Raw genomic sequence first — 14,750 nt, 5'->3', positions numbered from 1 at the left:
AGTGTTCCCCAGATGAGAGGGTGATGGGGAGATCCTTCCTCTACCTCTGCCATTCTGTTATTAAACTGTTCTAATTGTTATTAAGCTGTTCAGACGCAAAAGGAAAATTATTATCATTTTGGTCTGTGTCCACCATCCACAGGGAGAGACTCCTTACCTGCAGCGGGAATGCAGGGACTGGGGACAGTGTCACAGAAAACCCAGACACAAAGAGCTGGCCAGGGCAGCCGGGGTGGGCCGAGATGCTCTTCAAGTCGGGGATGTCGGACTCGGGACTGTTTGGAACCTCCTGAACCTGAAGTCAGGCCTGGAGCCCTGAGCGGGCTGTGATATTTGGTAGGGCTTGGAGGTTGTTGGCCCCATTAATAATGGTATCATTGCCTGACTCTGAGTCTCTGTTTCCCCATCTGTACATGGGCACAGGAGCCCCTTACTCACAGAGTGGCTGTGAGGGTCCGGTGCCTGGCAAAGGGGAGACATTCAGGCTCCCATTCTGTCCCCCATTCTGGTGGGTGGGGCTCACTCCCTCCAGACCCCTTCCCCCAAATCCTCAGGTAGTCAGACAGACTGCCACCCCACCCATCATCTGCTGCCCCAGTGCGACATTGCCTTTGGCAGAGCCTCTAGGGCTCGGCCCAGGCACCAGGAGGTGGAGGTGGGTAAAATGATACCTAAGGATAATGATACCTGGGACCAAGATCCCAGGTCCTGAGTATGGATCCAGGGAGCCAGAGGTGTGTGTGCAGGGCCACCTCCCACCAGTTGGGGGCAGCAGAGGGCAACGAGTGGCCGCCTGGACAACCACGCCCAGAGGAGGGTTGGAAGTCCCAGGGGTTTGTGTGCCCCGCCCAGGGCTGCTGGGGCCCAGCTGAACTGAACTACTTGCCACAAAGCTCACCACTGGGTGGAAGGAAGAACTCAAATCAAGGAGCACTTATGGTCAGCTGGGCCTGGCGCTGGTGGCTGAGCCGACTGGACCGAGGTTGGCCGGAGAGCTGGGGGACCCAGGAAAGAGGATCCTAATTAGGGCCATTGTAGCGGGTCAAGGCCTGGGGCAAATGCAGCCTTCCAGCAGGAGCAGAGGCGCAGGCTGAGGCCGGCCTTCCTGAGGACCGCTGTCTGCCAAGCCGGCCAGCAGACTCTCCATCGTGGCCATTCTTCCCTGGTTTGCAGTGTCCTGTTCCATTCTCGCCAGGACTTCAGAAGGGAGCAAAACTGGTCTTTTGGTAGTGGCAGGTGGTGGTCAGAGCCTGGGCTGAAAGTCCCACTGACGTGGGTTCTCATCCCAGCTCTGCCAGCCCCTGGCCATTTGGACAGTGATGAAGTCCTTGCAGAGCCTGGCCCACAGCACCAGCCCAGGCTCTGCCAACCATGCTGCTGTTCTCTCCATTTTATAGATGAGAACACTGAGGCTCAGAGAGGGAAGGTGCCTTGTCCCAGGTCACATAGCGAATTGGGGACAGTGCTGGCATTAGAACCTGGGGCTCCGCATCTCCCTGCCTCATCTGGTCTTGGCCCTGCCTCCAGCCAGCGTGGCCCCCAAGGGTCAAGAGGTGTCTGTGCAGGGCCAACATTCCTGACTTGGAACTGTCCCCTCCTCCCACCCCATCCTGTGGCCCCTACAGGCTCTCTTCTGGGTGGGTGGGGGGAGCTGGAGACTGGCTATGGGGGGCAGGGCTGAGATGCCTTCACTTCCCCACCCCCTCATGGTATGAAAATGAAGCAGTTGCCTCCGTCACATCAAGTGGCATTTGGGTTGGATTATAGACATAATTATCTCTGAGTCTTTGGGTGGGAATTGTTTCCAAAGCCAGGAGGCCCTCTTTGGAGGTGGCAGCAATGACATCTGTTTCCTATACAAGGCCCCACACTGGGATGAGTTACTTAGCCTGTGGAATTGCTTAAAGAATGCTTAAACCAAGCCATGATTGTTACTGCCCTGCTCTAGCATCTTAGAGGGTTTGGGCTGTGGGATCCGCCCCCTCCCCCCACCACTGGCACCCCCAGTCCTGTCCCCGCCTCACGGCCTTTCTATAGGCTGGTCCTGTCCTCCTCATTTCCCTGCCTTGAGAGCTGCTTCCCCCCTCCACACTCCCCTCACTCCAGCAGGCATCCCCTCCCCTAGGCTTCAGAGCACAGACTGTGACTTAACCATCTACCAGACGGTGACTTTCTCAAGGGCAGCGACTGTTTCTGATTTATCTGAACCCTGGGCATTGAGACGGGGCCTCATTGGAGGTGGGCACCTGAATGGGCTTGTGCAGTGAAGGTGTTTGAGAGAGACAGAATTTGGTGAGTGAATGCAGGTTGGGGAAGGGGAGGGGAGTAGAGATCTTTTGGCTTCTGAGAGCCCCACTTGGTGTCTCTGGGGCCGAGTGACCACTCTTCTTGGGAGGAGAGGTCGGGACAAGTCACCCAGACCAGCACAGAGCCCTGGCAAGGACACTGGCCCTTGTTGTGAAATTGACCTTGACTCCGCCTCCTGGGTTCCCAGGATCCCTCAGGGGCAGGGCTCCCAGGTGAGGCAGGCCTACAGATGGTAAATCACCCAGGAGGAGAGAGAGCCTATAAAATCCTCTCCCAAAACGGTGCGTTTTGTATCCTGTAGTGAAAAGGGCTTTAAAAAGCGTTGTTCACTCAGGTGGATTTACAGGCCTGTCACCCGCCTCTTGCCCTTCCCTGCCACTAACATTTACTTGTCCCTGGGGCTGGGGCACCCTGGGGTCCTGGTCCTCCTCGGTGGCTCTTGGCACAGGGAAAAACAGGATACCACCTCTTCCCTGCCTTGGTGCTTAAGGGCTACTCCAGGCCAGCTGGAGGCTTGGGGGCCGACCAGAGAGAGGATCCCACTTTCCAGAAGCTCCCTGTGGTCTGGCACAGAGCTGGAGTCCCCCTCCCCCCATTGACACCCTTCCTTCGTGAAAGCTGTGGTCTCCAGAAGATCCCTCCCATTTGTTGTCACCTGCAAAAGTGGGTCACCAGGGAGGGGAGAGATACCATATGCCCACCCTGGGAAGGATTTAGACCTCAGCTAGACCAATCCCCTCAATGTACAGATGGGGAAAGCGAGTCACAGAGAGCCTCAGAGTGTGGTAATGGGATTATGGAAGAGCTTGGGCTCTGGCACAGACTGGATTAACTCCAGCTCTGCCACTTCCTAGCTGTGTGACCCCGTGAAAGTTGCTTGACCTCTCTGAGCCTCCTTTCTCTCATCTGCACGTCGGATTGTGAGAATTAATGAGGTAAATCCTGTAAATCTCTAATTCAGCGCCTGAAGCTTAGACAGGGCTGAATAAGTACATCTGGTTTACTCTTATTAGCATGTTGGAACATCCCTCATTATTATTAATAGCAGAGCTGGGTTTTGGACTCACATTTCTTGACCCTGAATGTGGTTTTCTTGCCACTCTGCCAGGCGGCCTCTGCCGAGAGTGTTCGCTCAAGCGGAGCGTACAGAGGACCCGGCGACTAAACACCGACGTCAGTGAGTCACCCAGGAAGACTGACTTAGTGCTGGGACCTCAGGCAGGGCCTGGAGGGAGGCAGAGGGAGAAAGCGGAGACCCTGCAGCAGGGGCGAGGCTCCCTGATGGAGTCAGCCTCCCTGCAGCCAGGCAGCCCTTGGTGCCGGACTCCCTACCCCGAGGTCAGAGCTGGCCAAGGGCTTAAAGAGCTGATGGAGTGTTTGTAGCCGTCCAGACCTCTGGAACAGGCTGATTATGCTAAGGCAAGTGTCGGCTAGCCGGAGGATTTATGGGGGCAGTGAGTCACTCTCTGACTGCTCCGGGTTATCACATCCTTTCCGGAGACCTCAGAAATGTGTGTCCGATTTCTGTTCACTGATGCCGCTCTGTCCTGGGGCACTGGAAAGTCCTGGGCCCTGGCACGAGTCAGGAGGGCCTCCCTTGTCTTCATTCCCCCCCCCAACTACCTGCACATGCTCACCCTCTACCTGACTGGGTGTTCCCTTCCTCCTTCCTCGCAGAGTTCCTTAGGAGATGCCTGGACCTGGGTGTCCTCTGCACTGTGTGTGGGCGGGGGGAGGCAGGAGTTAGGCTCCATCTTATCAGCCTGGGCTCAAGTGGTGCTGTGTAACCGGAGGTCAGATGGACCTGTGATCCCTCCGTCGGCCTTATAGCTTTCCTACCTCTGTGCCATTGCCTGTGCTGTGGTTCTGTCTGGAATGTGACTTCCCTACTCCAGATAATCTCAGCAGGATCCCCCACTGCCTCACTTTCAGTGTTTCTAGTAGGCTTTCAAAAGCTGCCTCCTCCAGCAAGCCCACCAGGATTGACCCTTAAAAGACTTCCCAGAGCATATTCTCACCTTTCTGCTTTCTCTTGCGTATCATAAATATTTGTTAATTAACTCAGGAAGTGTTTAGGAATACCTGCCAGATGTCCTGCACTGGGAACCCAGGCCCCCACGGCCCCCACAATCCTGTGAGGAAGGGAGGTGTGAAATAAACACCTGTATAAATACGACTGTGATAAGTCTGCAGAGTGACCTGGCCTAATCTGAGGGCATCTGGTAGGCTTCTGAGGAGAGACTGTGAGGAGAGACTGAGGGTGTGCAGGATCCCCTTGGCAAAGGGGGCCTCCATTCCAGGCAGTGGGAACAGCCTATGCCAAGGCCTTGTGGCAGGAAGGACTGGTAATTCTGAAAGTCCCACTGAAGACACTGGGGTTGGAGCCCAGAGGATGGATCATGAGAGGCCGTAGGGGCCTTACCAAGGAGCTAGGCTTTTATCCCCAAGCCCTGGGAGCTGTGAAAAGGGGGTAGAGCTGGTCAGTGCAAGATCTGACCTGCTTTTTCAAGAACCCCTCTGGATGCCCTTGGAGAATGGACAGGGAAAGGGAGGCAAGACTGGAGATAGCAAAGCTGCAAAGAGGCTCCTGGGAGTGTCTAGGAAGGGCCAGTGCCACCTCTCCAGCTGGACAATGGGATCCTAGTGGACGGAAAGTCCCTTCCAGGACTCAGCACATGGGGAGGCCCGGGGAATACACCATGAAGGAGACTTGACCAGCAGTCTTCCCCCATCAAAAGCGATTTGTGTTCCACAGTTTGCTTTGGTAAACTCCTGCCCTCTGTTTCCTTCTGGCTAAGGGCAGGGCTGTCCCCTGGTGGTCAAAGTCCAAGCAATAAAAACCATGACAATGACCATGATGATGATAGTACCTAACATTTGCAAGTGCCGGGAAATGGGCTAAGTTCTTTACATGCATGATCTCATGGACTTGTTACAACAACCTTGAGGTGGCTACCGTTATCCTCATTCTACAGAAATTGAAACAGACTCGGATGGTTAGGTCACTGGCCTTGGGTCCATAGCCATTAAGCAATGGAACCCTTTGCTACCATGCCTCTTGGGGGAGGGTGGTGACAAGTATTTGCATTTTTTTTTTAAAGATTTTATTTATTTATTTGACAGATAGAGATCACAAGTAGGCAGACAGGCCGGAAGAGAGAGATGAGGAAGCAGGCTCCCTGCTGAGCAGAGAGCCTGATGTGGGGGGCTCGATCCCAGGTCCCTGGGATCATGACCTGAGCAGAAGGCAGAGGCTTTAACCCACTGAGCCACCCAGGCACCCCCAAGTATTTGCATTTTACCTGCGCATTCCTGGAGTTTTAGGCATGGCAATGGCAGAAGGAGAAATGTTTGGGGCAGGGGTCTCCGGCTCTGGGTAGGGCTGGGCCCCTGAGAAACAATGTGCTGGGCTACAGGACTCCCAAGAAAGCACATGTTCAGGGAGCTAGGAAGGCCAGTTTTCAGGTGTGAGAGAAGCAAATAGGATGTTCTGGGATTCTGGAACAAAGTAAGATCCCTCACGGGGATCAGGGGAACTATGGTAGCAGCAGCATTTTCTGCCCTTGGACCTGAGATTTGGGCTCCTAGCTCTTTGAACCTGGCTCTTTGGGCCACTTTCCCTTCCTACTGTAGCTGTGAACACGAACACAGATTAGGGCTGGTGTTTGGCCTGTGTGTCATTCTGTGTGTGCCTGGTAAAAGCTGAGTATGTATGAGTATTTTTATTTATTTATTTTTAAAGATTTTATTTATTTATTTGACAGACAGAGATCACAAGTAGGCAGAGAGGCAGGCAGAGAGAGAGGATGAAGCAGGCTCCCTGCTGAGCAGAAAGCCTAATGCGGGGCCCGATCCCAGGACCCTGGGATCTCCTGGGATCATGACCTGAGCCGAAGGCAGAGGCTTTAACCCACTGAGCCACCCAGGCGCCCCTGAGTATTTTTATCTTTATTTGCATGTTTCACGACTGTATGTGTGTATTTGTATGTGTGCTTGTCAATGTGTGTGTATCTGTGGGTGGCGGTGGTGAGGAGAGATGTGTGTTTCTTCATGGGCACACCCCCCTTATGTGTCTTTGTATGCACGCATGCCCTTGAGTTCGTGTGCGTTTCTGACCGTGTGCAGTTCTCCATGTGTTTAAGTGTGGTTAACCGATGAGTGTTTAATGCAAGAGTGACCCTTATGTGCCAAGGTCTAGCCCCCTGCTGACTCTCATGGCTCATAAATTGGTTCTTTTTTGTGTGACCCAAGTAATCTGGCTGCCCTCACCGGGTAAGTTGGAGCGTGGAGGTCTTAGGTTCAAAGGAGCAGGCAGTGGCTATGTGTCATGTGAGCAGAGGGTAGCCTTCGAGTAGGAGGCTACCAGGAAGGCACTGACTTAATCCTGGCTTCGGGTGCCTCCCTTCTGTCCCTTGTCACCATCTCTGACCTTCCACCATTAGTGAGTCATTCCCTGCTGGGACCCTCTTGGAGGGATCCATACCTCCCAGAGAAGCCCTGCAGCCTGCTGAGGGCCGAGCTCCAGGAACAGGGAAGGAAGGAAGGCAGGCAGGAGGAACTGTGCATCTGAAGGACTCAGGCAAAGTCAGAGAAGTTGCTGGTACTAGTAGTGCCTGGCCTGGGAGATCCCAGCTATGGAAGGCAGCTGCTCTAGCTTCCGTTTCTTATATTTATTTATTTATTTGAGAGGCAGCATGAACAGGGATGGGAGAGAGGGAGAACCAGGCTCCCCACCGAGCAGGGAGGGAGCCCGATGTGGGGCTCGATCCCAGGACCCCGGGATCATGACCTCAGCTGAAGGCACACACTTCACTGACCGAGCCACTCGGCACCCCACAGCTTCAGTTTTTTATTTTTTTTTTTAATTTACTTATTTATTTATCTTTTTAAAAAAATATTTTATTTATTTACTTGACAGAGATCACAAGTAGGCAGAGAGGCAGGCAGAGAGAGAGAGACAGGCCGGAAGAGAGAGATGAGGAAGCAGGCTCCCTGCTGAGCAGAGAGTCCGATGTGGGGCTCGATCCCAGGACCCTGGGATCATGACCTGAGCCGAAGGCAGTGGCTTAACCCACTGAGCCACCCAGGCGCCCCAGCTTCAGTTTCTTAGACTTCCTGGGTGTCTGTGCCCGAATGGAGCTTGGTGATCACCCAAGCCAGCCCTTATGATACATAAGGGAAGACTGAGGCTTGGAGAGAGGAAATGTGGGGAGGCTGAGAGGTTCTTGAAGGCTGGGGTGCTGCAGAGAGCACTGGGTGGGGAGACAGGGCACCAAGGTTCTGCCGTGCTCTGCCACTGCTTTGCTCAGTGACTCTGGGCAAGTGCCCTGCACACACCCCCCCCCCCCCCTCCGCGCGCCTTGGGTGCCTTGTCGGTTGGCCTGGGGGCCAGATCTGTGCCCTGCAGCTCTCCCTGTGACTCTGGAAGCGGCACCTCTTCCTGGAGCCTGAGCCTGCCGAGGCATCGGGACGGCCTGCCCAGCCAGTGTCCACGCCAGTCTCCTCTCCTGGGCTTGAGAGAGGCGGAACTCTCTAGATGAGGTCTTCCCCTCCCTTTCTTGTGCTTTGGGTGTGATTTTGGCATTCGTGCAAAGCTGCAGAAAGATCCTGAGAGACACACCTGTTAAAACAGCTTCCTTCCTTGAAGGCTGTTTGGGCACAGGCCTTAGAGACAGCTGCTGGGGAAGGAGCGGGGCCTGGGCCGAGGGAGAGCCCACCATTAGGAGCGAGGTCTCAGTGGGAGTCAAAGGCAGGCCAGGCCTACTTACTGGTCTGGGGGTTGGAAGGGGAGAAGGCGGTGAAGACAAGATGGCCGATGCAGCCCCAGATGGTGGATTGTGGGGAGGGACTCGCCCTTGACAGAGCACCCACTATGTGCCAGGCACAGGGCCTGGCGCTTCACACTCAGGTTCAAAGATGGCTCCAACACCAGCGGTGACATGCCACCTCTGGGTTGCCAAGTGGTGGTTCTGGAATGCAAACCCATGGTCTCCTCCATACTGCCTAGGTGACTCGTGCGTGAGGCATATGTGAGGCTGGGCCTGGGCAAGGCGTCCCCGCCCTGAGCAGCCAGGCCCTCCCCTGTGGTCAGGGAGAGAGGGCACTTCCCTTCTCTCCTCTGGTCTGGCCTGTGGTCCTGGGAGGTTGGGGCTGAGCTGTCAGTTCCCAGTCTGGCCTTCGGGGCCTGTATGCGGGCGCGTATGAGAGGGCCCCCTCCCTGCCCACCCCAGGGGCTAGAGCCCCCAGCTGGACCACCTAAGAGCTCTGTCACTTCCAGCAAGTGGCATCACTTCTCCGAGCCTCTGTTTCCCCACCCGCATTCTGCAGCACACATCCTCCCTGGGTTCCCAATAACAGGCACGGGGCTCTTCTGGGCCTCCCTCCGAGGGCTTGGGAGGCGTCCGGTGGGTGCTCCGAGGCAGTGACCCAGCAGAGTAGGAGATCTACAACTTGGTCCTCTCTCTCCATCGGCCTCACTTGGAATTGACTGAAATGGGGGAATGAACAAATCCTGGGTCTAGAATTCTTTCAGGCCCTTGAGAAAGTTTCTCAGAACATCCCAAGGAAGGGGGGGGTGAGCAAGGTTAGGGCCAGATGTCAGGATGGTGGCATAGTGGCAGGAAATGGGTGGGGAAGCTGCTGAGAACTGGGGTCCTTCCCTCCAGGGAACCCAGGGGACCCGTGGGCATTGGCTGGAAAGGGCAGCTGGCCATCACAGAGAGGGGCAGAGGCTACACAGCCGTCCCCACCCAGTCTCGAGGGCAGCAGCCTCGGGCACAGGGGACCGTGGCCATGGGCTGGGTTCGTAGAGGCTGTACATCCCATCTGGCAGGTTCCTTCCTCGCAGAGTGCGCTGGCGGCTCGCTGAGCTTTCAGTCCCTGCTCTGGTGAATGAAAGCTGAGGCCTCCCTCTGAGCAGCCCCAGCCGCCCCCAGCTCGCACACTTTGTACACTGGGAGTCTCTGTGAGGTTGCTGTAGAAAAAAGTGCTTGTTTAAAAGCGCTCAAAACTACCAAGCAGGATGACATTCCGTGGCTCCGGGATCATTTTGCAAGCGTGTCCATTCATCCACAGGCATGACACCAGCCGGTCCCTGCTGCGAGACAGCCTTCAGGCCCCCGGGGGAGCCCAGACAGACTCCCACCCATGGTGGTCATGTGCCTTCTCAGGGCAAAAGTCGGTGTCTGTGCTTCCGCCAACATCAGTAATGATTATAGTAAAACTGGCAATAATTGCGTGTAGTGGCTGAATATTTACTATTTTACTGGCGATAGCTTGCCTTCCCACAACCCTATAAAGTAGGATCATCATGAGTGTGTTTTACAGAGAGGGACACTGAGGCTGGGAGTAGGCCGCTAGCTGAGAATGGGGAGTGGGGGTGAGGGGGGCAGGCAAACCAGGGCTCAGAACTGGCTCCGTGGCAGTCCTAGAAAGTGGACCTCAAGAACCTTGTTTTTCTGAAAGAAGGGACACAATTTGCTTACTCCCTCTCACTAAGGTTGACTTGGGTTTAGAATAAGATTTTCTGATTTGAAGATGCTTCTTGAATTTGGAGCTGCAGCTGCCTCCAGCAATCACGTCCCTGGACCTGCCCATGAGAGTAAGGGAGAAAAAGCTCATCTCTCTTCATCCGAGGCCAGGGCTGGCTGAGAAGCCGTCCTTGGCCCTCCACCCCAGGAAAGAGGTCAGTAAGCAAGCTGTGAGGCGGGGCAGAGTAGGGAGTCTGGGATCTTTGATTAACCTTGCTGTGTGATTTTGGGAAAGTCCTTGCCCCTCTCTGGGTCTCATTCACCCTTTTATCCGGTCTCCTGGATCTGAGTCCCCTTCCAGCTGTGGCTTTCTGGGATGATGAGCATTTGATAAGCCCGCTATGTGCAGAGCGCTGAGTTGGGTCCTCTAGTGGAAACAAGGTCCTTCAGGGTGTGATGAAGGGTTAACAGGGACCTTCCCCATTCTCCTAAAGAATCATTCTCCCAATGCATAAGAGCCTCCTGTCCTCTTATTAATCTGCACACTGCTTCCTTATAGTTGGTTACTGTGTCTAGCACATAGGAGGCTCTGGATAAATGTGAATGAATGAGTTAACGAATGTTACAGAGAGTCTGAGACCCCAAGGTCATGGTTGGTTTGGTGGGGGACAGTCGTCTTCAGGGTGGAGGCAGCTTGTCAGAGGAGCCTTAAGTCTAGCCCTAGGGAGAGAGGTGGGGAAGAGGAAGTGACACGCATCCCACTCAACCTCCTAGAAGGAAGAAGGCTTTTAAAAAAAAAAAACAAACCAAAAACTCAGAAATAGGATAAAGCTGTCAATAGCTTCCTAATGACTACATAAATTGTGAAAAATGCCTCATGGTTCTTTGTACCACAAGAGTGTAAAAATTGTGAAATTTTTCTCGGTGTAGAAAACAAAAACCAAGACAAAGTACAAGCCCATTGGGGAACTTGCTTGACAACACCTGTGAGAGAAGAACCCCTCCAAGTTTGCCAGGTGCATCTCCCCTCCCCGCCGACCGGCATGAGGCCAAGGTTGGGGACGCCCAGAGCTTACACAGAAGTGCAGATTCCTGCCTTCATACCGAGGCTCCCGGAGAGCCTACTGCTCCTGGGCCTGCCCCCCTTTGTGGTCCCTCTCCATTGGGGTTCGCTCTCTGGAGGAGGGTCCCTGACACCTAAGAGATATTTGCTGAACTACAGCTGATTAGAGTAGCTTGGGTGACACCGAGCTGCCAAGTAGAGGTATTTGGACCCCACTGCCTGAGAAGGCCTGGATGAGGTGGTGATTGGCGGTGGCCCTGGAGGATGTGCGGAGTTCTGGTGGGTGCCACAGGGACAGGTCTCCTCTGGATGGGAGAGACCGAGGGAGAGGAAGAGTTAAGGGAAAGCCTGAAGAGAATGGGTGGGGGTAGGGGTGGGGATCCTCTGGAAAAAACTCTGGCATTAGGCTGGCCTGGAAATGGTGTGTCCTTGGGCAAGTCATCTTACCTCTCTGCTGAGCAAAATCTCTTCATTTGAAGAAAGAAGTAATGGGTTTCTGTCATTTTCTGGTTTGTGTCGGGGACATGAGATGATGTATCCAGCTAAGGGTTCACCTCATCATGACTAGGGTGCTGGGGTGCGGAGATGGACAGATCCCGCTTAGGGATTGGCCTATAGCAAAGGTCTACCTCTGGATTATTGTATGACAGATGAAATGTGATCAGATCGCGTACTTGATTGCAGACTGAGTTCCTCTCCCCTTTGCTTCTGTCCTTCTATCACCTGGAATTGAGGCTGGGGTGGGGGGTGAGACCCCAGAACTCCTTGCAATTCCTCCCCCAGGGAATTCTTGCCTTCCACGAGTTTTCCTCTTCCTCCAGCCTTCTGTAGTTGCGAGTCCTGGACATCCCAGGCTATGGCTCTGAGCCCCTAAATCTTCCCTCCCCTATAAAGGGAGCATAGTCAACCTGCCTGCTGTCTCTTCCTTGTGTCTTCCATGGGACCAGGAGCTCCTGGGGTTTGTGGATGGGATTAAGCTCTGTTCTGTGAAGATGGACAGATGAAATGGCCTGCATGGGGGCCCTGCTGAGGTTTGCCATACCCCTCCTAGGAACGGACCTTTACCCAGCATGGGTCATGAAGGGGACCCTGCAGCAGCCTGCCAAGCAAAGGCCCAGCCTTCTCTCAGACGTGGCTGCAAATCTTGCAGCAGGCACTAGGAATACTCAGCAAACCCTTCAGCCTCTGCCCGTTGCCTGAGCTAGGTGCTAGGGACCCTGTCCCTGAGGTGGTTGCCCCCGCTGAAATACCAAGGTTCCAGGCAAGGGGCTTCCCCCTGAGGGTCGCCTACTGAAGGAATGGCACACAGGCCCAGGGGGTCAGGTGGCCAGGGTACTACCAGGCGCTGGCCCCAGAGGACCGATCACACGCCTTCCCTCAGAGCCTTAGTTTTCCTCATCTGTAGGACCTCATGAGTGGAGGACGGCACAGTGTCAAGCCGGGACGGGGTGCGGGCTGTGGATTCCTGTGGGTGGGTGGCAGCGTGCCCTGGGCAAGGGAAGGGGTGAGGAGGCCCGCCACGGCCCCGGCGCGGGAGGGGGGAATCCCCGCCCCTTCGCAGCCCCGCCCCCTCGTCCCCAGCACACCCCCCAAACCAACCCCCGCGCTCGGGGGGCTCGGGCTGCCTCGGCCGCGGCCGGCGCGGCTCGACTCGCCGTCGCCATGGCAACAGTGGCTTAGGGGGCGGGGGCGACGTGGCGGGCTGGGCCGGGCGGCGGGCGGCGCGGGGTGGGCTGGGCCGCGCTGCGCGGGCCGGGCCGTCGGCGCTCGGTCGGCGGGCGGGCGGGCGGCGCGGGCCGCGAGCAGCTGGGGCCGAGCCCGAGCCCGCGCCCGCCCTCGGCCGCGCGGCCGCCCGAGCCAGGGCGCGGGTCCCGCGCGGGTCCCGGGCCCGCCGCCGCCGCCGCGCTAACCCCGCCTCCCCTTCTCCCTCTTGTCGCCCCGCGCGCAGGGCTTCCTCAGCCGCCGCCTCAAGGGCTCCATCAAGCGCACCAAGAGCCAGCCCAAGCTGGACCGCAACCACAGCTTCCGCCACATCCTGCCGGGGTTCCGGAGCGCCGCCGCCGCCACCGCCGCCGCCGCCGCGGACAATGAGAGGTGAGCCCGCCGCCACCAGCGCCCGGCCCGGCCTCCGCGCGCCGCCGCCCCGGGATGCGCCCCGGAGGGCGCGGGGACAAAGCGAGAGCCGGGGCTGGGGCGCGCTGGAAGCGGGAGGACACCGCACGCCGCCCTCCGGCAACTTGTGGGGCCACCTCGGACGGGGGGCGGTGCACGGCGGGAGGACCTTTCTCTCTCCCCGCGGGGCGAGGAGGGGGTGCCCGCGGCCCGGGGCGAGGCCGGGCGGTAAGTGCCCTCGCCGAGAAGTCCTGCCTCGTCTCGCCGAGGTGGGCATTGTTTCCCGGGAGGTGCAGTGCCCGGAGCTGGGGACCGAAGTGGCGCCTCCACCCCCAGGACCCATCCCCCTGCCTCTGGAGCCCCCGGGTGTCCGATACAAAAGGCTTTTTCGGCTGGGTTTTGCTGAGACCCAGTGGTGAGGAAGAGGGTGAACATCTGGAGGGGAGGAGCAGGGGGCTGGGCCGCTTAGGGGGCACATCTGCTCTAAGTAGGGCGCGTGCTCCGCTGGGGGCTGGGGTGAGCAGAGGGGGCAGTGCCGGGGGCTTGGAGCTCAGGGGCAGTGCCTGAGGCTAGGGAAGAAGGGCCTCATCCTCTCCCAGCCGGGGCAGCTGCTTCCCTCCCTCACCTCTCTACTCCCAGGGGTGTCTCCTGTTCCCTGTTTCCTTTTCCTGGGCAAGCCAGGAGCAGGTGTGGAAATTCCAGGGGGAGGTGGCTTGTGGGGCAGAGGAGGAGAGGGAGGAGGTGGTTCAGCCTGCTCCCAGTCACCAGCAACAGAGCAGGCTTCAGCTCGCAAGGGCAAGCCATCCTGTCCGCGTGCGGGGGCACTGGGCGGATACAGTCTCTCCACCCGGGTCCCCCTCCTTGAGCCGTACCAGCCACGGCACCTTTCTGCTTGGGCACAGGCACTGTGATAGATTCCGGTGCCAGTTAGAACGTGTCCCTGCTCAGCTAGTGGAGGTGAAAGAGCAGGCAGGCACCAAGGAGCCTTTTCAGCATTCAGCCCCGACATCTCAGGCTCCTGGCATCTGCCTTCATAGGGCTGTGCCCCTGTGTATGATTGGCAAGTTGGCACTCCCTGTAGGGGAGGCACAGGTAGAATAAAAATGTCTCTCCTCCCCGTTGGTTCCAGCAGGCAGAGGAGTACAAGTTACAGCCCAACTCCTGCCCAAGGTTGAGTGGCTGTTTAACTGACCCCTAGCATCTTCCTGGAGAGCACCCCTCCCATCCCCGGGGAGAATTACTAGACCTTTAATTTCCATCAGCCCAGAGCTGCTCTCTCCATTGCATCCCCACCGCTGCCTGCAGCTGGTCTCCTGCCCCAGCCACCAAGCCCAGCCCGAGGCAGGACCCTCAGCCTTTCTCTGATGGCCGTGGTGCCCCAGGGGACCAGGCGTGCCCTGGCAGGAGCATGCAGCCAGGCCAGAGCTCCGCGCTGGGTGCAACCACTGCGTCTTTGAAAATCTCGCTTCCCATCTTTGTTATTGTCTGGGCGGCAGGCCACCCGGTTTGCTGCTTTCCTCCCTCCGCCCGGCCCCTGCCTCCGGCTTTCTCCCCCAGGAACATGCCCTTCTCTGCGCTTTCCTTGGCGGGGGTCAGGACCCTCTGCACCCGCATGCGGGGGCTTGTGTACGTACCCCGTTTTGTGTGCATGTGTCGGTTGTCCGGGGAGCAGGAGAGACAGCAGGCGGTCCGGCCTCTGAGTGTGTCTGTCCTCCCGGGAGCAGACAGCACGCATGCCATGTTTACCTCCCTCCAGCGGGAAGCCTGCACCAAGAAGCCGGCAAGTGTTGGCTGGCAAC

General features: G+C 57.1%; 1 protein-coding gene across 5 annotated transcripts in view; it reads left to right on the top strand.

Annotated features, from left to right (window-relative positions):
• DAB2IP (DAB2 interacting protein) overlaps positions 1 to 14,750 on the top strand; it is a 186,691-nt gene that overhangs the window by 89,893 nt on the left and 82,048 nt on the right. For all 5 annotated transcript variants that reach the window (XM_032308607.1, XM_032308604.1, XM_032308611.1 and 2 more), the window contains one exon: positions 12,788 to 12,933. In XM_032308607.1, coding sequence (XP_032164498.1) covers positions 12,788 to 12,933 — 146 coding nt within the window. The remainder of the gene's footprint in view (positions 1 to 12,787; positions 12,934 to 14,750) is intronic.

The sequence above is a fragment of the Mustela erminea genome, chromosome 12 (assembly GCF_009829155.1).
Source record: "Mustela erminea isolate mMusErm1 chromosome 12, mMusErm1.Pri, whole genome shotgun sequence".
In the NCBI taxonomy this organism is placed as follows: Eukaryota; Metazoa; Chordata; class Mammalia; order Carnivora; family Mustelidae; genus Mustela; species Mustela erminea.
This window is presented reverse-complemented; position numbering and strand designations above follow the sequence as displayed.